This window comes from Mus caroli, chromosome 18 (genome assembly GCF_900094665.2).
Source record: "Mus caroli chromosome 18, CAROLI_EIJ_v1.1, whole genome shotgun sequence".
In the NCBI taxonomy this organism is placed as follows: Eukaryota; Metazoa; Chordata; class Mammalia; order Rodentia; family Muridae; genus Mus; species Mus caroli.
Genome location: NC_034587.1, coordinates 36,550,609 through 36,571,962, shown reverse-complemented (window position 1 = coordinate 36,571,962; position 21,354 = coordinate 36,550,609). Strand labels below are relative to the sequence as shown.

At 45.3% G+C, this 21,354-nt stretch overlaps 1 protein-coding gene and 1 long non-coding RNA gene across 8 annotated transcripts in view; one reads left to right on the top strand and one right to left on the bottom strand.

The window, feature by feature from the left end:
• Positions 1-21,354, bottom strand: part of Arhgap26 (Rho GTPase activating protein 26) — a 388,578-nt gene that overhangs the window by 8,230 nt on the left and 358,994 nt on the right. The window contains exons 21-24 of one of the 7 annotated variants that reach the window (XM_029471860.1): positions 10,324-10,434; positions 10,159-10,188; positions 4,883-4,974; positions 4,375-4,553 (exon numbers count right to left, since the gene is read on the bottom strand). In XM_029471860.1, coding sequence (XP_029327720.1) covers positions 4,390-4,553; positions 4,883-4,974; positions 10,159-10,188; positions 10,324-10,434 — 397 coding nt within the window. In that variant the 3' untranslated portion in view covers positions 4,375-4,389. Of the gene's footprint in view, positions 1-4,374; positions 4,554-4,882; positions 4,975-10,158; positions 10,435-21,354 lie in introns of those variants that run through there. The other 6 variants (XM_029471859.1, XM_029471861.1, XM_021150728.2 and 3 more) reach the window with 6 other exon arrangements.
• Positions 3,966-15,596, top strand: LOC115029870. The gene is made up of 4 exons (XR_003835433.1): positions 3,966-4,276; positions 9,109-9,231; positions 10,068-10,356; positions 15,346-15,596. It is a non-coding gene; the product is annotated as an uncharacterized LOC115029870 (long non-coding RNA).

The window sequence follows — 21,354 nt, the reverse complement described above, 5'->3', positions numbered from 1 at the left end:
TGAGTGTCATGGGGGCAGGTTGCACATGTTCACAATTTCAGACAAATTAATGTGGACATAGTCACATGGGTAAGACCAGAATCTGAACCGAGAGTAAAGCCTTCCTCTGCTCTAAGCTGCTTTCCTTCAGTTGGAGGAGGTGGCTCTTAATGGTAAGAAGAGGTTGAGTGCACAGTAAATAGCAGAAGCTTCACTACCAGGTGCTCCACCTGTATTAGTTTCAGTGTGGAACTAAAGCCAATTCTGCTAGTATCCTCATTTACAGATGAAAACCCGAGGCTCCAAAAGGCTAAGCAGCCAGCTGAACAGTTCCAGGGCTGGGAGGTATGGAGGCCCACCAGAGCCCCAGGACATCTGACCAGTCTCAACTGTTCTTATGCTTGCTCAGGACTCTGACTGGTGAGACACTCAGTAAGTGGTAGGCAGACAAACCTGCACCAGTGCCCAATGTGCTATACACACAGGATGCAGTACTAGGAACTGCCTGGGTGGCAATCTTGCCTAGTGAGCATATCATATAAGCTGCACCTGGCTTGGGCCTAACTTCGCTCTTTGCTATACACTTGGGTACAATACAGGTTTCCTGGCAGAACCTGGTACAACACAGGTGTCCTGTTTACGATGGACAATGGGCAAGTGTGTGACCAAGATCGCTAATGGCTGGCTACTCCCAGAGGGAAGAAGCCTCCACTGGAGGAAGCTAACAGATGTAATGGGTTATTAGCAGGCATTTACTCATTACACAAATGTCTTATAAGTACCTATGAGGGGCCAGACACTGTGCTAGGTTCTCATATATGTCCCCTTAGGGTAGTGACAGATTATCAATAAACATAGTGAAGGGGGGAGGGAGAGAAAGAAAGAAGGGGAGGAGAGGAGGGGAAAAAAGATGGGGATTTGGGTAGAGGGAAGGAACTCAGTTAGTTACAACCCAAAGGCTCTCATGCTATTAGCCAGGAGTGCTTAGAGCAGATACAAGGCCCTAAGACACAGAAAAGCTAGATGTGATCTCAGAATAGTACTCTATAAACTCCCTAGAAAGGGCCACACAGTATGGAAAACATAAAAACAAAAAACCATGGGGGTGGGGGTGTTCCAATAAAACTTTAATTACAAAAAGAGACAGTTGACCATCAGTTTGTGGAAATGTGCTCTGAAGCTGTGATGTGTAAAGTAAGATGTGTGTGCACACGTGTACATGTGTATGTAGAAGCCAGAGTTCAGTATTGGTGTCTTCCTTGGTCACTCTCCACATTATTTCTTGAGACAGGGTCTCCCATGGAATCTGGAACCCACGAACTTGATTAGAGAAGATGACTAACAAGCAACCGCCTGTCTCTGTCTTCCCAGCAACTGTGATTACAGACACTCTACCACATTTAGCTATTGAGAAAGGTGCTAGGGCTGAGGACTCATAGGACAAGCGTGTTACACATACTGATGTCTCCCTGACTCCCATCTCAAAACCTGAAAAGAGTATCCCAAGAACCCAATTTTGGCTATAGCCACATGAATTTTCTAGGTATCACTGATCACACTGCTTCCAGATGAATAATACACTCCTGAGAACACAAATTATTTCTCTTTCCAGTTACTGTCTAAGGTGCTGGTGAAGCGGGCAGTTTCCTGGTAGATTGGCAAGAGCTGACACTGGAGATATTTCCCAGTATTGCACATCTATCCCCTGCTACATAGAGGAGCTGACTAAGCACCACTTCAGAGTCAAAGTTTGGGCCCTGAAATCCCAAGGCAGAGAGATTAATGGTTACAAAACATCAGACTTTCACCTCAACACACCCTTCTCTTCCCTTCCTTATTCCATACATAAAGCACACACATGACAACAGTGGCCTACATGTCAGTAGGAAGCGTTAATCTGACAGCTGCACAAAGCATCCAGGCTACTGACATAGGCTTTGCCTTATCTCTTCAGAGTCTATATAGGAGCGATAGGAAATGGCCACTTCACATAATGTCATTATTTCCTTCTGTCATGCCTGATTTCTCCCACAGAATGAAAGTAGATTTTCCCTCTAGAATAGGACCCAGTGAAATATTACCAGGCAAAGCAGCCTAGAAAGTGGATTAGTATCTCTGTCTGGGGCCAGGATACAGCTCAAAGGATAATAACACTTCAGGTGCAAACTTGATGACCTGTGTCTGAACCCCAGAATCTCTACTCAAAGCCAAGGCAATGGTGTGCTTCCAAACTCCCGGAACTGCTAAGGTAAGATGGGAGGCAGGAAGAACTGGCTGGAAGCTAGCCTGGAGTCTGGAGCACACAGCAGAAACAAGGGAGATGCTGTGTCACAAAAAAGGTGGAAGGAAGTGACTCCAGACACTTCTTCTCTGACCTCCATGTGTGTATCATGGCATGAGCATGCCCACAGTCACATGCATGCACACAGTGTCAGCGTAAGAGAACTGGGCATGGCCCCCGGAGATTGCAGGAACCTGTGGGAAGGGAAACCAAACTTGTCTTTTGCTACATGTGCCTTCAGAGGGTGTGTGATGGTTACCTCATGGTAGTGGGAGGAGTCCCAGAGCTGGCTGGACAGAGCACTCCATTGGGAAGGGAAGGCCCTGGCGCATGGCGGTGCCTGCCTGACTTTGTGTTGTTGTTCAAAAAGGAAACTTAAAAATGAAGGGGGGTGTGTGTGCAAAGAGGTACATGCTCCTTGTAAAAATAGTCTGGCATTTCCTCAGACAGTAAATATGGAGTTACCACATAATCCAGCAATCCCAGGAGAACTTATTTTTTTAAATAGTGAAAAATTGAGAACCAGTAAGATACCCCAGCAATTAACTGGTGGATGTTCAAGTAAAAGGTGGTATAGCCACACAGTGAGATACTACTCGGCCATAAAGAGGAATAAAGTACAGATACATGTTACAACATGGATTAATGTGAAAAAAACATCACATTAAAAAAAAGGACATTCTGTTTCAAAGAACACATATTATGTAATTCTATTTGTATGAAATGTCCAAAGTAGGCCAATATTTGGAGACAGAATATAGCTTTAGGGGTAAAACCAGCATGCTAAAGGATATGGGCACGTGTGTGTGTGTGTGTGTGTGTGTGTGTGTGTGTGTGTGGCGTTATCCTGGAATTAAATCGTGGTGAGAGTTATGCACCTCTGAACATACTGCTCAGCCACGGCGGCTCCATCGGAGATGCCCACTCCGATGTGTCTGCACAGCTGGTCTGTGCAGGGCACACTGACCACGGCATGGTTTGGGGCAGTCTTCAGCTGACCTATTATACATGCCAGTCTGCTAGACTTATGAGCATCAGCTGCTGGCAGGAGAGGTAGCTGCGCTGGCTATTTTATATGCTCTGATTATTAAAGCTCCGAGAAGAAAGTCAACAGAGTCAAAGTTTCAGGACAGTACTTTGAACTTGGGGAAGCATCACGGTGGACCTTGGGCTTATCAGGACACAGACAGTTTCAAATTTGTCCCAACTGCTGCTGACCCAGACGGCCCAGGCGGCCCAGGCTGGAACTCTTCCAGCACTGTATGCTCTTTCCCACTCTGTCTAATCACGTCTGACTAATAGGTGGGCAGAATACAGGTTGTAGGATACACATGGTACCAGGAACTCTAGATTTGACAGCAGGCTCCAACAATATAAACAGTATGTACGGCTAGCTGATAAGTCAGGCTGGGACCATCTTAGCCAAAAGGTAAAGCTGCCCTTGCTTACAGATCGGGGTGCCACAGTCTTTTTCTAAGATAGGCACAAGATCCTGACAATAAATGAGGTAATATGCATCAAGTGCCACTTTATACACACTGTATATTAGCTTGATGTCCTTCCATTGTACCCTGTAAGGTAGATGTGTTAGCTGCTGTGACAGAGAAGAGAACCAGGTCACTGGGAAGTGATGCCATTGCTTCAGGTCACATCAGAGCAAATGGTCGGGCTGGAACATGTACTGTGGCCTGGCTCTAGGGTTCAGGTTCCCCTGTGCTGTGTAGGCACCTCAACTGCCCTCCACCTCTGCTCATTTTCTGTCACATGGGGAGAGGCAGGTCTAGGGCCAGGCAGGGGTGCCCAGCCAGATTGGTGTGCCCTTTGCCTCCACCCCACATGAGGCCAAGAAAGAGCCAGAGCACATGTCCGGGTTCTGGAAGCAGGCAGCTGCCTTTTTGGCTTGTTTTGAAGCAATCAGAACTTAATTGCTTGTGACCCTGAAGGAGAACTTCACCCATGGAAAACAACTGTCCCAGAAACTTGGTGTGTGCACAGGAATCCAGATGTTCCTCTTAGGTAAATAATCATGCCAAGCTATAGCTTCACTTCTTACTGTAAAGTATGCTTTTAGGGAGGAAGATGGAAAAGGAACGGGATAACGGTGCACCAAGCAGGTCCTGACTGCAGGTTTATGGAGTGCCACGATACATACTTACACCAGGATGCCAGACAAGCCGCTGCTGCGGTGTGGGTGACTTCACGATAGGAAGTCTGTTCAGTGTTCTCAAGGTTAAGGGAGGATGAACAGGAGGAGGTCTACTGCTTACACTGCTGTCTGGGGAGTGGGTCTCGCCTGCTGAAGACAATTCAGGCCCAGATCCCAAGGGGAACACAGGACAGAACAGGTGCAGTTAACCTCCTCTGGTATCTCTGCCCATCTGCCACCATCCTATACCCGGGTCCCTTGTCTTTGACCCTGTCTAGCCCACAAATGCTAATCACTGAGGTCAGGTACAGTCTCATGCAGAGTTTGAAACAACTCAGTGACTAGATGTCTATATGGGTCTACCCGATAGGCCAATACTCCGGAAGTCTGATTTGGGGGAGAGATACCCATGCCCCCAGGTAGGAACTTCAGCCATCTGCTTCCCCTCCATGTCTGTGAGGTGACAGGAAACTCACCATTATCGAAGACGGTGCCCGCTGTGAATGAGAGCTCCGAGTCGTGCTCAGCTTGGCAGGCGTACAAAGCCTTTGCCTTCCGGAACGGTGTGCTGTGTGCAGAAAGGCAGGTTTATTTAACACTGTTTTCAACCCCAGAAAGCCACAGAGAGTTCATGTTTCTTCTCTCCTTTCCTTGAAGCCACCTAGTCCTCTCTCCTGGGAAGAGCAGGACAAGGCAGCCAGATGGCAAAACAGGAGGCGGGCAAGTCAGGAAGGCCCCAAGAGAAAACTGAGGAAGAATCAGGAAAAGGCCACACGCTCTAAGAAGCCAAATTCTCCAAGGTCACCTTGTGCCCCAGAGAAACTTTACCTGGGAATTACAACATCTGGGCATGGGCAGAAGGAGCCTTCCTGGACAGAGTGCTTGCAAGTAGGAAGAGACCAAGGGCTCGGCAGATATGACCAACATGCTCTTGGAGGCTGGCAATGCCGGGAATCCAGGAGAAACTCCAGCAGAGCCAGGTTTCAGCCCAAGCAGGGGTGGCTATGAGTTCCCGCAAATGTTCTCCATTGCTGGTGGAGCAACATTTTAGAGATGAAACTCTCCAACCCCGAGAGGGAGCAAGGATGGAGGAGGTGTGTGAGGTGGTGTGTGAGCACACACGTGCACCAGTCTGGTAGTTTACAGAGGGCGGGGGACAAAAAGGGAGGGACAAGGCTGATCTCATGTCCTGTTTTGGGATCTCTTTGTCAATGAGTATTGACAGCACTCTCTGCATGTTATCAGAATGCCCTTAAGAATTGTTACGCATCCTATGGACTTGCGGATGGAACCACACATAATAGAATTGAAACTGAACTATCTGTATGTCACTTTCCAAGCGATTCTTCCATGCAGCCCGAGTTGAGGCTGGCACATTTCTGTGGTGAAAGGGCCAATCTTTGAGCTCTGGAAGGCATGTGGTCTCTGTTGTAACTACTTCATGCTACACTGCTGTAACACAGCAGCTAGAGACAACATGTAAACAAATCGGTGGGGGATACGTTCCAGTAAAAAGTTATGCACCAGAAAACAGGGGCAAAGTGTGACCATCACAGGCCGTCATGTGGTGTCATTTGTGAGGGTAAATTCCTGTCAATTTTGACTTTGGCACTGAGTACTCTCAGCAGTCTGCAGACTTTTCACAGGTCAGAATGACATCTAACTGTTGGAAGGCTGCTCTTTATTTGCTACAAGTGACTTTCTCCAAGTCATCCGATGGAGTACACTCTGGAACTCAGAAGCACATTTAAAAAAAAGCCAGAAGGAACACTAGCTTAAGAAATGAGTCAAAAGATGTATGCCATTTAATTTATCTTCACTTGACAATCTGAGAGGCTCGTGGGGCTGGTGATACCCCAGCTCCCAGTGTGCACTGGTTTCTAGTGGCCGAGGAGGAGCCTGGTCTCAGATGAGGCAGAGCATCCTGCATCTTCTGAACTGCTATTGCTCAGGTATACAAGTGCAGGCTCTCTTTGGCAAGGATGAGGATGGGTGATGGAAACCTAAAGTGGGGGCCATTCCTTCTAGTCTTGGGTCCTTGAAAATTGAAAAGTGGACAATTGAGAGAGTCTGTTATACAATAGGGTGAGCAGAATTGGGGGTTATCCAGAGTGTGTTGCCAGGGAAGGATCCGTTCCCTGCTGTTCTCTCTGGTTTCCTTATAGCCAAGGGTTGATGGTGGGAAGGGCAGACCCGGGAATGAGGAGGGAAGCCTTTGGTTCTCATTGGTTCCAGCTGGATGCAGCTCTTCTGGTCTCATTCCATTAAATAATGAGCTGCGTGCTGGCTAGCAAGGGCCCAGCAGTCAGTGCGTCGCCACTCAGGCTGGACAGAAGTATACTCCTCTCCTGCCTCCTGCCCTGCCTACGGGGTGACAACAGTCAGGAGGCTGTGAAAGGCACCTTATACTTATACCTTATACACAGCCGCACCTTATACTGTGTGGCTGACAAGCATGTGGAGCCTTGAATGGCATGCAGGGTACAAGGGGAATGCAGGCCATAGGAGCCAAGGTCGAGACCATGCTGAGGCAGGGCTGCCTCTGAGCACAGGGCGGCATAGGTGGACACAGGCTGAAGAGACCAGGGAAGGCAAGGTTTCTCTGGATAGGGCTCTCCTAGAGGCTACTCATTAAACTCATTAAGTAAAGGTATCAGAACAAAGGAAACAGGACTGTGTGGTAATTGGAGAACAGAGGCCATGGTCTCTAGCATCCATGATTATTACTTGAAGGGGTTCACAGTCCACCAATATTAAAAATTTTCAATTTAGTAATGAAACACTAAGAAAACAGTGTGTTAAGAGTAAAGGTGAGGGTCAGGAGAGAGTCTGTTTTTCTGTAACAGCTGACAATCTGTTAACAGTTGATTCTCTCCAACTACCTAAGGATGCACAGAAAACAGAGAGGCACTCAGAGAGGGACACAGAAGGGGTGTACTGTGTATGCATGAGTACACACACACACACACATTTGGAGTGCTGGGGATGAAGCCCCAGGCACTGTGGATAGCCTAGGCAAGCACTAATCTGCATGTCTAGCCCTAGAGGACATGCTTTTAAAGGGAGTTGTCCCAGAAGAATGGTCACCAGAGAAAGGACACCTAGTCAGATCTGAATTTCATGCAAATAATATTTTAAGTACATTTCCATAAGATATCCATATACTAAGAAGTGCATTTTACTTCTGTCCAATTCAAATCTAACTGAGTAGGCTATGTGCTTATTTGTTTTGCATATCTGGCAATTCTAACTGGGGAAGTTATGCCTTGATAAAAGTTGGCCATTGCTATCAGTCTTATAGCCGATGGAGGATCGTGTTGGCTAGCAGTTTGGGTTTGGATGCTCTGGCTCTGATGGAAGGCAGCACCGTGGGTTGTTTGGTTCCTGCCCTCTGCAGCTGGATACAGTTCCCATCAGAGCATTCTTCAGCACTGGGCTGGGCCTTCAAGGGCATGAACAACTTTGGAGCCTTCTGCTGGTTCACTTTTAATTTTTGCCTCTGAGCATGGAATGAGGCCAGGAAAACACTCAGAGGAATTTCCCTCAAATGCCCTTGCAAGCTTGCAGAATGACAACCCACTCTACACTGCATGCTGCTGCGGGAGGAGGGGCCAGCTCACAGTGGTTTGATCATTAAGGCAGTTCCCTGGGGCCCAGGTACAAATTAGGGGGTCTGATGTGGGGGCTTTCTTGGGAAGTGGACAGGCAGGTAGAGAAAGAGGGCAAACGTTAAAGTGGGTCTCCTCCGGGCCCGAGTTCTTCTGTGCAGAAAAGGTATCTCTACTTCTGAGCTTGAAACAAGAAGCTCCGAAGTGGCTTGAATGGAGAGAGGAAGCCATTCCCACAGGTTTCCAGGACCCCTAATTAGACCTCATTCAGAGTCTGTTGTTAAAAGCCTTGTCAAAGGAAGGTAATTTGAACTTTTGTGTTCTTTTAGTCAATTTGGGGAAAGGCAACACTAGACCTGAACAATGGGTGTACGCCCCCACCTCTTGGCTAGACACTGTAACAGCAATTAGGGACTGGAACCAGTTTCTGGTCTCCTAGTGGGCCGTCTTTTCCAGCAGGGTCCTGACCTGTGCTTATCTTAGCATAAGCAGTAACTCGGTGACACCCAATTTCAAGCCCTACTGTGGCCTGCCTATTTCAAAATGACAGATTCCTACAGGATAGCATCATATTGGTGCTCTTCTAACAGAGGCCAGAGGAGGCAGTACTGAGCAGCCATTTACTTGCCTCTAGGCCAGCCCAACTCTCCTAATGTCCATTTAGGAGTGCTATTTAATAACTGAGTGAGCCATTGTAGGTGTTCTGGTCCAGGTCCTCACGGGTCAGTGACTGACCTAACTGGAATCATGCACATGGTTTCTGGTGGCTAGAAAGGAAATGTCTCCTAAGTGCCTAGGAGTTACCTAAGGAATTCACAAATAGCTCAAGTGTTAGGAAAACAGTACCTGATTTTTACTTTAACTAGGGGGTGAGGAGAAAAAGAACATACTGCAGAGCCATCTCTCCCATCGTCTAGGACCAAGCTATGTGGAAAGTCACATCTTACCCAGCAGCAGAGCTGAGGGGTCGGATGGCACAGAACCGTCACTGGGGATGCCCAGGTCTTTAGACTAAAAATGCTGGACAGACGGCAAGGACTCCTAACTCTACCATGGCTCTCACTTGATGAAGCTACCATTTTCTTTTTCTGCAGTATGATTCAGACCATTTGTCTTCTGGTTCTCACATGAGACAGAATGACACAATAGACGTGAAGATGCCCACGGGAGAGTAATTCATGTGCTTGCATACACAGACAGTGTGGCTTTTCCAAACAGTGAGTATCAGCTTTATACATTAGGTGAGCTTGGGTGATGGGCTCACTCCGAAGGAGACTAGGTGGGATGCAGAATTCTAACCAAGGCCAAGGATGCCCGTGGTGCTTCAACCTGGACTCTGCACTTGGCTTGTCTGTGAGATGCTGCCCAGTGAGGGCTCCAAACAGCAGAGGACGTCTGCAGGGCCCTTGTTCCCCCTTTTCCCTCAATTGCAAGGGCTTCTTTTCTACAAAGAGCTTAAGAGCAAACCTGCGCCACGTGGCTGTGAAGCTCTGCAAGGCAGGACTGCAGCATGGCCCTCTGGGAGAACAACTAGGTCAAGTTGTTCAAGAAAGAGGCGGTGCCTATTCCCATGAGGACTCAGGGTTCATGACCTAGAGAGATACAAGTGGGCTGGGAGGCCAGAAGATCCCTGGAGTACGTGGGGCTAGGGAGGTGGTGCCCTGAGGAATTTGAAGAGAAAGTGCTTCGTGTCTCCGACTTTTATTCTGTGTTATATTCCTCTCTTGCTCAGTGGATCTGGTTTCAGTGGCTAGCTGTCTGTGCTCAGGGTTATTGGCCCAATCCATAAGCAAATGGTGCCAGTTACTACCTGATAAAAATGTGACAAGGAAGGGCCAGTTTATGCCTCTACACTGACCCCTAGAATATTATCTTCCACCAAAACATGGAGAACCCAACGATTCAGAAAACCATTCAAAACAGGTGCTATTTTTGGAGACCCCCTGTTCCAGGCAGCAGAGGTTAATTCAGAAATGTGGGTAAAGGTTGGAAAGGGTAGTTTAAAATGCCATGCAAGGCCATGCGTATTGTGCCTCTTGGTTTTGTTTCTTAGGACGGGATCGCAGGAGAGCAGAGGAGACCCCCAATGTCCCTAACCAGCTCTGCATACACAGGGACAGGTCAGTCATCATCCGCAGTTTTACCTGGAGTCTTCACGGACCGCTTCTTCTGGCCTGTCAAAAAGCAAGTGCAGGTTTGGATGGCAGGGAACAAAGTTGACGAGGAGGCTGAACACTGCATGAAGAGAGGACCAAGCCAATGAGAGAACAAAGGCAGCAACAGAAAACCAAACAAACCCTGCCACAGACCTGATGGGGGATGAGTCGCTGGACGTGGATGAGGTGGGCATAGGGCTGGATGGCGCCGAGAACATGGGCCATGATGGCGAGAGGGGTGAAGTTGGGCTTGGATTCGGGGGGCTGCAAGACATAACAACCAGAAAACTCATCAGCACATAGGGAAGCCACGATGGGAGCACAGGCGGTTCATGGGAGGCCAAATGACAGGGCGCTAGAGCAGAACACAGGAGCATCAAAGTCCAGAGGCATGCTGTCAAGTCTCCGTGCTCCAGGTCAGTCCTCTGCATTTGAGGTACTGATGCACAGACAAGCCTCTTTGGCCTGTTTCGCTAATGCTTTTTAGGTAACTTGAGGTTCTCCACTATCTCTTTACCACTGACCACTGTGGACATGCAGTGGACCTACCTACATGAATCAGTATACATGTATTTTGCTGCCTGCTTTGGAATACACTGACCTTGCTCTCGTCCAGCCTTTAGCTTTTCACTGTTGTGTGCTTTTAAAGTTATGTCTCAGCAGAAAAGAATATTTTTTTTCTGGGCCACAAAGGCCATTCAGCCAGAAAACAATTTCCTGTTTACATTGTTAACTACATGGGCTGTGTGCCATGTAGATCCAAGTGTGCATTAGGAACACACTAGGGGACAGGCAGGATGGATACACACCTTTCAGAGACAGCGCTTATGCCTGTGAGCAGCTCCCTGGAGATGTGCGGCCCAGGTCTGTGCTTCCTCTTGTTCGTAGATGCTCAGAGAGTAACCCACAACCAATAGGCAATTTTTAAAATGGAACCAAAACCTCAAATTTGTCCATTTCATAATGTGATGGGCAGCTGATCAAAGGGTCGGAGAGGAGGGGTTGAAGTTACCATAATCTGCCTCATACATTTTAGTTAGTCATGTTGGCCATCTTACTTATTTCTGCAAATTATACAATCACTTTAGCACCTAGGTGAAAGTCACATTATGTGACAGAAAGTGCAAACACAGAGGGCTAAGAAGATGCGGAGTGTAGCTAGTCATAGAACCGGCCACAGTCCCTGGAGATCTTCAGCTGGCAGCTAGCTGCAGATGGGAATTTAGCAAGAATATGTGTGTGTGTGTGTGTGTGTGTGTGTGTGTGTGTGTAAAATGCTGTAATATGAACACCTGTGTCAGCATTCAGAAAAAGCTCTGTGTGAAGTTCATATCCTTGACACTGATGAAACATTTAATTAAATGTCAGCATGAGTACTGTTCCTATAGACTATGAATCTCGTGAGCAAGGAAGTATTGTTCTTTTGCTGTAGCAGGACTGTCTATGTAATCCCTGCAGGTATTAAGAGATAACTAGTAACTACACTAGTGGCACTTGCTAAGATACTCAGCAAGCCCATAGACAGGCACTGCTGGAATTTCCACTTCACAGATGTGAAGCCCTGGGCTATGGTAGCTAGGCTTGACAGTCTTTAAGTGACAGGGCCAAGATTCACCCAATGCTCTGACCCAAAGCCTGGGTTCTCGTTGCCAGCATTCTGTCTCTGGGAACACGGTTCCGCTAGGTCTCCAAAAAGCTGCTTAACCGACCCATGGCATTAGTGGTTCTCTTAACCACTGATTTATGAGTTTCCTTCAGATGTCTACCACATTTGTAAGGGAGAATGGAAACATAGTAGCTGGTTTGGTAAGACTCAACACATAGTAAATTCCAACAGGCTCCATGGTCCTGTCTCCAGGGTCCTGTCTGGTAGACTCATCTAGCAGATGGAATTCATACAAGGGAAGAAATAAAATTCAAGAGTAGATCCTTTTATCAATTTCTTCAATCCGTCAATGACTCATTGATGAGCACCCATAATGAACAAGACGATAAGTACAACTTACTAAAGCTCCTGGCTCACAGAGCTTAAAGCATGTTTGATGAGATGCAACGGGTGAAAAAGAAAAGCAGCAACCAAGACAGAAAGAATCACTGTGGGAGGTCGGCGACTCTTGCTATTGAGTTGAGCATCTACTCCTGGGGACCTTCACTTCAGGAGCAGCTGTCCCTCACCTATGCTGTGCAGCCTCCCTCAGTACTGAGCTGCCAGCTGAGGTCATGCTTTCTTAAGTCTCTCTCTGTCCCACTTCATAATGTGCCAGCCAGGAAGGCCTGAAAAGAACTCCTGGATCATGGCCAAAACCAGAAAACTAAGTGGTACCAGGGGAGGGTCAAAGGAGCAACTTGGGCTCAGAGGCCTGGTCTAATCTGTTCCTGTGGTAATACCACCCAAACAATTCAAAAGGATTTGCGAAATAGTTTAAAATTACTTCTTTATTGAGGAAATGCCTGTAGCTTCCTATCTCATCTGTACGGGAAATACAGTCTGGGAATACAATATGGGGTTCTGAGTGTTGTTCTATATCCTCAGACATCTCAACAGTTCCCGGCCAGGAAAACATGGCTGAAATTATCTGGGGGTGGGGGAGGGGGAGGGTCACTGTAACTTCTGTAAGAAGTGACTCTTCTCATCTCTTATCAACTGCTATAATATTAACTGCTCTTTTAAATGTCTAACCGTATTTTATTTGTTTGCTTTAGTCATAGCAATAACATTTACTTGCTATGAAGTGACCAGAATTTAAAATCTATTACCTCTGTGCTGGCATTCATTTAATAATCACACGCACACTCTTCAGTACTTTTTATGATGTGTTCAACTACTAAGGCAATTATGTTTTTCAGTTTATACTTCAGAGACGTGTCATAAATGTCCCTATCAATAGCACCAGCACCCATTTTGATATGCTGAAGAGAGCTTATAACAACAAAAGGGTTGTACGTATAGAAGTGATCCCCTAAGAGACACAGAGACATTCTCCTTTAGTTTTGATGGAATTCATACGGCATATAGGAGGGACAGAGCATGAACAGAGATGATGATGATGGTGGTGGTGGCCTATATGTGTACAACCAACACTTTTCTCTTTACTACAGCAACAGCTGGTTATAGGTTCTTAATTAAAATGACAAATATTAACAACCAACCAACCAACCAACAAAAACCTCTCACACCATTACAATCCCAAACAAATCAGACCAACAGAAAATGGTCAATTTCACCTTCGGCCCTAAAACCTCCAATAAGAAGTTCTGGATTCTTTTCCCACTAATAAAGCCAAACATAACAAACAACAGAGGTTAGAATGGGAGGAAATAACTTTCTAACTAGAGTTTGAGCAGATGACCCCTATAAAGGCTTCTCACAAGCCTCAGCCCAGCTGGGTAGTTCCCAGTTGAATACCCCAGCACATTTTTCACCCTAAATATTCCTGGAGGCCTGCCAAGCCTTCATCAAGGCCCAACTGCAGCAATAACGGCTTCAACTTTAGCTTGGAAGCAACATTTACTGAGCTGCTTTGCATCGAATTGGAAGGCTTGCATCAGATGTAGTGTGCTGGCCCATGGTGCCCTCAAAGGGAGTTTTCTGCCTAGGCGGTTCCTTTGACATCCCACACAGTGAGAGAGTTACAGTTTAGGAAGAAGATAATCGGGAGGCTTGGCACCCTGTGAGGTTGTGGCTGATAGTTCAAGTACAGTGTGTAGCAATGTCATCAGCTCGACACCCTCTGTGCTGAGTCACTTGAATGATAGGACGTGTGCTGTCCCAGCCAGGGCATGCTTACCATGCTGTGAACAGCGCTACCTGAGCAGGCTCCCAGACCCAACAGAGAGGCAGCAGACCCTTTCGGGTCTTTACACCATCATTATAGGGCTTGTATAAGAGGAAGGGTGCTCTTACTGCAGACATAAGCTCACCAATCAACATGAAGTTTATCTTGGGTGAGGGATGTACGACACAGTGTGTTTATCTACAAGACGCAAGGCCTTGGGTTCACTCTATACAGCACAGGGGACAGAAAGGGAAGAGGGTTGATCTTTCCAAATTCTTATAACCAAGTTATGATTTTGTATAAAAATGGAAAAATACTTAAAAAAAAAGAAAAGCAGTGAAGTTGTATATAATTTACAGAACTGATAATCACTTTACATCTTAGCCAATGCCTTCTGACTTTTGGGATCAGCATAATATTATACACATGACTATCAGGTTGTTTTGTTGTTGATGATGTTACTCAATAGAAGGATTTCCAATGTCATTTAATAGGCTCTAGCAGATTTTCAGTGGCGACAGGGCATTCTATTTATGGTATATTGTATGTAGTCACTCTGTGTGTAATCTAGATTGTTCTCCCCTTTTAGCTAGTATAAATAGCTCTGCCATCACATCCTTATAGAGGATCACTGCCTGTGTGTCACCAATTGTTTCCTCAGCATAAATTCCTGGAAGTAACATTAGTGGGTAAAAGGTTAGGGATCTTCTTTTAAGGGTCACAAATATATCCTGCCAAACAGCTTTGCAAAAGAGATCTAGTGAATGCATTCCAACAACAGAGAGCATTATCATGTCCAAAAGACCAGACAGGTTGCTTTGGTTTTAAGATTAGCTTAGATTGCCCCCGTCCCTTTCCTGGTATTTCCAGTGATGTAAAAATGAGTGTAATATCCTCTCGGTGCTCTGTTTCTACATGGAAGCAATATTTATGTCTCTAAATTATACCAGCCTAATGCTAAGAAGTGAGGGAAGCACACAGACAGATAAACAACCACACCAAGGAACAGTGAATACCTAGTTGAGGGTGGGGCGGAGTCAAGATAGTATTCAGCTAGTCCAGAACTCAGGAAGACTGAATAGAAGGAATGAGGAGAGGGTAAAGGCTCCCGAGCCAGCATCCCACTGTGGAGGAGACATAAACCTTGCATTTATTCCTCTGTCAGACGTGACCCATGATCTGTAGCCTACATGCCTGTAGTTCAGGCCTCGGCCAGAGCTGGCCTTCAGACCTGGAATTAATACTGAAGCCATTAAAGCCAGTCTCGTCTGGCCTTATTTATATGTCTTTATCCTCTCCCCAATAAGGTGATGGAAAAGCCAAAAGCATCCTGGGTAATATAATTGCAAATCAGTGAGCAATGGTTTCCTGGAAAACATCCCTTTATGATTTTCCTTAGGATATCATGCAAAGAGCAAGGAAGTCAAGCAAGTTGGGCGAGCAGGGCTGCAAGGAGCGCTGGTCATCAGGATGACAAGAGTGGGTCTGAGCAAACGATACAGAAATAAACAACTGAAAATCACAGACTCCATCATGGTGTGTACTCAGCACTTTACAGCAGACACTGTGTATATGCCAACCTTTAGGAACTTGCAAAATGTGATTTCAACTTAACAAGTAGAAAAAAAAAAAAAAAAGAAACTCATATGCCCCTGAACCCCTTTCTGTGTTCTTTCGTGACTTACAAGTATGTTTCTATATTCATACAGATTCTTTCTCTTTACCCATTATATTTTATATACATTTAAATTCTGATAATTACAGAATGATTCCTTGTTTTAATGATGCTGGCTGACAAGATTCCCTTCGGGTCTTAATAGTCAGGGGCAGTTGCATTCAAAAAATACTTTTTCTGGTAATTTGCATTAAAAATACTCAACTAATCCACAACAGCTTTTCTGCTTTCCAGCTTAAAAAATTCTGAAGGGTAAGTTTCACATCAACTTTAAACTCAGATGCTGTGGGTAGAGAGGAGGAGTAAGCCCAGGCTTTACAGCAAACTAACAATCTTAGCAGAGGTGTCTACTGTCTACATCTCACTCAGTGAGCAGGGTGAATCTTCTCCAGAGATGAGTAAGAGAGGGGAACTCTCAATTTTGAATGAGATGCCTGGACAAGAGTCCTAGCTCAACCACTCACTGCAAAGAAAGCCCTCAATGGAAGAAGACAGAGGTGCTAGGCCCAACACTTCAGTTGTGCATGGAGTACACAGCCCATGGGGAGCTCAGTCACTCCTGGTTTTTAATTACACACTCATGTATACCAAAACTGGTTCCTAAAATTAAATATATTTGTTCTCTTTCAACCAAAGAAAATTTATGAGTTATAATGCTATTTATAGGATGCCTTGAACATTTCTTTTTTGGAGGAAACACTGTGAGAGTTTAGCATTAGCTATTATAAACTATCTGAATGTTTACAAAGAAGTCCCACTGCCTCCTTAATAGGCATATTGCTATCCTACTCTGAATATAGGAAAACTGGCATTGTCTATCTAATGAATATTTTTACCTACAAAATAAAATTCATGAAAGAAAAGAAAAGACAGTGTCGCTGGACTGACTCCTGTTCTACAGTAAGTTACAGCAATTGTTCTGATGTTAGAGAGGTATAAACATGGCTCTTAAAAATGAAATTTGCAAGCATGGATAAGAATAACATAAATATAGCACTCATAGATTAGATTTTCTAAGATAAAAATGTAAGGTGTCCTTCTATAAATAGTACTAAAATAACTGGGTACCTGGTAACACTGGACCTCCTATCTCACACCATACAAATCAAACAATTTCCAGGTAGACTATAGATCTAAATACCAAAGGCAAACAATAAAGGTCATAGATCCAGGGTGGGATTTATCTAATAGTGTACTGTGAGGGAAGATACAGGTAGACCTGATCATATTAAAACTTTAACTTTGAGCCAGGTATGGCACCATGTCCGGGCAGTCCCAGGGCTTGAGGGGGCGGGGCTCACAGGAGGATTGTGAGCAGAGGCCAGCTTGCACTACGTAATGAGTTCAAGGTTAGTATGATCGTCTCTCAAAACAAGAATCAACACAATTAAATTCCCCAATAAAACCCAAACAAGTGTATTCGTTAAAAGATAACCTTAAAAGAAAGGAGAAAGGTCTCTGACACATAAACCAACATGGAACTCATCGCTGGTTTCTTGAACTACTACTAACAAATAAGAGGTGCCCAGTAGACAAAGAGCAAAGAGTAGAGACTTTAAAAGGGAAAGCCAAAGAGAAAGTGCTGTGCTTTTCTGTAAGCCAGAAGAATCCACAAGAGCCACAGCAAGGCAATTCTACATGCCTATAAAAGGACTAGAAGGTGGGCTTCAAATACAGAGAAGAAGGCTGGTGTTTCTCTTGTAGAACACCGGAGACACTGAACTCTACTGAAGGGGAGGTGGAAATACACGTGGCTACAGCCATTCTGAGCAACATGAAGATGGCGTCTAGAGCCCAGCAGCTGCATTTCCAGGGGGTCCCCTAGAGTACTGGGTGCGCACATCCAGATAGACAGACATGAGTACTATGCAGAGCAGGGCTGAGGAGACGGCTCAGGGGTGAAGTGCTTGCCCTGCCAGCACAAGGACCTGCCCAGAAAACGCCAGTTGAGGCGTTCACTAGAACTGAAGGTGCTTGTGAGTAAAGTCTGGCTCCCTCCCGAGGAGCCCCACCTGAGGCTGTCCCCTGAACCACCTCTGCCCAGAGTGTGCAGTACTATTAATAGTTTGGAAGAGTAAAATGTGGAACCCTCAAATTTCAGGAAAAGAAAACCGGAAAGTACTTTTAGTGTCTTGATATAACAGCACAATTTATCATAGCAAGGGTGAATGAGTAGTGTGTGTATGGGTGGCCTTTAAAATTGTAGAGCACAAGAGACTCGACCTGAAAACATTGCAATAAAATACTGCTTTTATAGAAACATGCTATCTACATTATTCCCAGATTCCCAATTACCAAATTTACCTATTCTATACACTTTACTTCTAACACTGAAAAGACAAACAAACAACTGGGTACTTTAAGGGCAGTCGAGTATCTGCCTAAGAGGAGTGAAAACTCTGGGTGACATGTGACTGTGCTCCGGCAAGGCATGGCTCAGTCTTTATGCTGCAGCTTACACACTGTAAGTGAACTTTCCAAGTCTGTGTGCATACATCTTTATAGTTCTGAAACATCTTATTTATCCTTATTTTATATGTATGAGTGTTTTGGCTGCATGTATGTATGTATGTGTACCACATGTGTGCCTAGTATCGAGGGAGATTAGAAGATGGGTTGGAGCCCCTGGAACTGGAGTAATGGATGGTTGTGAGACACCATATGGGAGCTGGGAACTGAACGTGGATCCTCTGCAAGAGCAGCAAATGCTCTTAACCCCTGAGCCATTGCTCCAACAGTCTCAGTCTCTCAGTCTCTCAGTCTCTCAGTCTCTCTCTCATTCTCTCTGTGTGTGTGTGTGTGTGTGTGTGTTAAGCTTTATGGTTTAAGTAGTTTTAGGGTTATGATAGAATTGAACAGAAAGTCCTAAGTTCCCTTGTCCACAGACAAACACTGTCTCTGTACTTTTAAATAGTTTCCTGTACTGTCTACCACCCAAACTGCTCGCTGTACTTGTTAGGATGTTTGAGAAGGCCAATGGATAACTTAGATTTTGTGTCACCAATCCGTGCCATGGGTACATTTCCATTTGGCAGCTCCCAAATGGCGCTGTTCTCCACCTTTTCAGTCAGGTGCCATTGAGACTCTTCTTACTGCACATTTATGCACCCAAACCAACCTCCCTGCCCTGCCCACCTCACTGAGAGTTTATGCAGACTATTTTAGGGATTTTTTTTTTTTTTGCTTTCTTTAGTGAAGTTAATACAACCATCTACAGCCTCTTTTCTTTACTGGCACAAAGGGCAGTCAGGGAGGATGTCTCTGATGTCACATTCTGAGTAGGCTGGAAAATATGTTTTGGCCACAGCAAGGGGCCAGACCATCTGGCACACTTTTCTATACAGTCTCCTCTCAGGGAAGGTTTCCTGTCTGCACTACTCAGAGGTGAGCAGGGTGAATTTTTAATAAGAGCCAAAATGTTGACTAGCAAAAACAAAAGAGTATCTAAAATTAGCAGTGGTGGTCTCAGATTTTTTAGCTTTTCAGTAATTCTGTAAAGATAAAATAAGGAGTCTAAAATAATATACCGTTCAGAGCTTCCAGCAATAGAAAAAGGGTTTCTACTAATGACATCAGCTAGAAGGGTTAAATACTTATAACCATACCTCCGATACCACAGAAGGCCTATGAGACAGAGAAAGAAGAAGAGGCGAGCTCTGATGCAAAGGCCAACACTCTCCAACTCTCCTTCCTTCCTTCCAAGTGAATAGCTGACTCCTCTTGAGTTCTTACCCCGTAGTGTAAGCATGTGGAAAAGTGTTGTGCTCCGATTCCAGGCTACTCGAATGTCTTTCCTATTCTAGCTTCAGTGCCGGTCCTGCTCCTTCAGTGTGCACAGCAGCAAAACTCCTGTCTGCTCACTTTCCATGAGTTCTCCTGATACCAGGGGTGCAGGGGCAGTGGACTTTACTGTGATCTCTCAGCCCCCTGTGTTTTTAGCTCTGAGGACTTCCTGACTTGACTGTAAAAAACTTTGAGTGATTTTCCAGCAAAGTTACCTTTCACTAGGGGAAATTAAAAAGAATTTTAACATCTGTGAATAAAAACAAATGGAAGGAATAGGATTTTCATATTCTCTTCCAGTTCTTATACTTCAAACAGTGTTGTTGATAGAAGTAGATGCACAAGACAGTATTAATTATGATGTCACAAATTAGCATTTCTGATTCTGCTAAATTTGAGGGGGATCCAAATTGATTCTGGAGAACCTATGTGTTACTAAGCAAAAATTAACACAGAACAAGACAAAAATGTATTTTATTTTTAGCTGGTTCTTTCAGAAATTTGTGCAGTGTTTTGGTAATATTTACCCCCTCTCCAGACACTCCAACTCTCTGCAGCCCAGGACCCATGAAGTGTACTTGGTTGGCTAAATCATTTTGGTGATGATTTTAAAATATAACTTTTGGCCGGGCAGTGGTGGTGCATGCCTGTAATCCCAGCACTTTGGAGGCAGAGGCAGGTGGATTTCTGAGTTCAAGGCCAGCCTGGTCTACAGAGTGAGTTCTAGGACAGACAGGACTGCACAGAGAAACCCTGTCTCAAAAAACCAAGTATATATATTTTTTTCATGTAATTTTTCTGCTTGAAGTATTTCAATGCTTCCTCACTGATCACAGGGTAATGATTAAGACCTTCTCAAAGGAATAGCCAGTTTTGTTTCTGACCCATTCAGCAGCATACTATAGGGACACAGACCTCCTAATCACACTGCTTAACGGTTTACCAAATGTAACATAAATCCCTTCCCCCAGCAGAGTGGCATGTAGAAATTCATTTTATTACTGTACAGCAGCTTCCCCAGCTCCTTCACCTGGAGAAGTTCTTCCCCACCCCAGTGTCACTCACATCACTGCAGGGAGACGAGGAACCTCCTCCCCACCAGTGCAGTAGCTGCTCCACCGATGAGCAGAATCTGGTAACCATGTACTCACATGGGAAAAGTCTCAACACCCACCCTTCTGGATCTAACACCTTAAGTGGACTGCAATAGGGGGAACAGAGATCTTGTTCCATAATTGCATAGCTCATATTTGCCAGAAAATGAAGTTTTAAAAAGAGAGGATGAGAAACAATCATAAGATGTGATTCCCTGGATCCAATTGTACTTAAGGTTAGAGATATCCTGAGACGTCTTCAAATGCACACTTAGAACCTTCACCCCAACTCTCCAACCTACCCAGGTTTCCCTCATTTGAAGGGCTCTCATAGTGAGGACCCAAAACCCCTTTCATTACTCCCCTCTTTTGGGATTTTACCCCTCTTCCATGCTTCTGGGGATTGAACTCAGGGCCTCAGCACCCTGGGTGAGCACTCTTCAACTATACCCCCAATCCCTTCGAGCACACTCATGCGTGTGTGTGTGTGTGTGTGTGTGTGTGTGTGTGTGTGTGACAGAGTCTTGTTATATCTAGTTCAAATTGGCCTTATGGCTTTGAACTTAAGATAGTTTTGCCCTCCTAAATGCTAATGTTACAGCTACCCACCCCCCATTCTTCCTCCATCCCTTCTTACCTTCTCTATCCCCCTTCTTTTGAGACATATCTCATGCAGCCTGGGTTGGCCTGGAACTTTATATACAACTAAACATATGCACAAATTCCTGACTCTTCTAACTGACCCCCACACATACATATACACTCACACACACACACACACACACACACACTCACACACACACTCACACATTCACACACACTCACACACACACACACACACACATTCACACACACA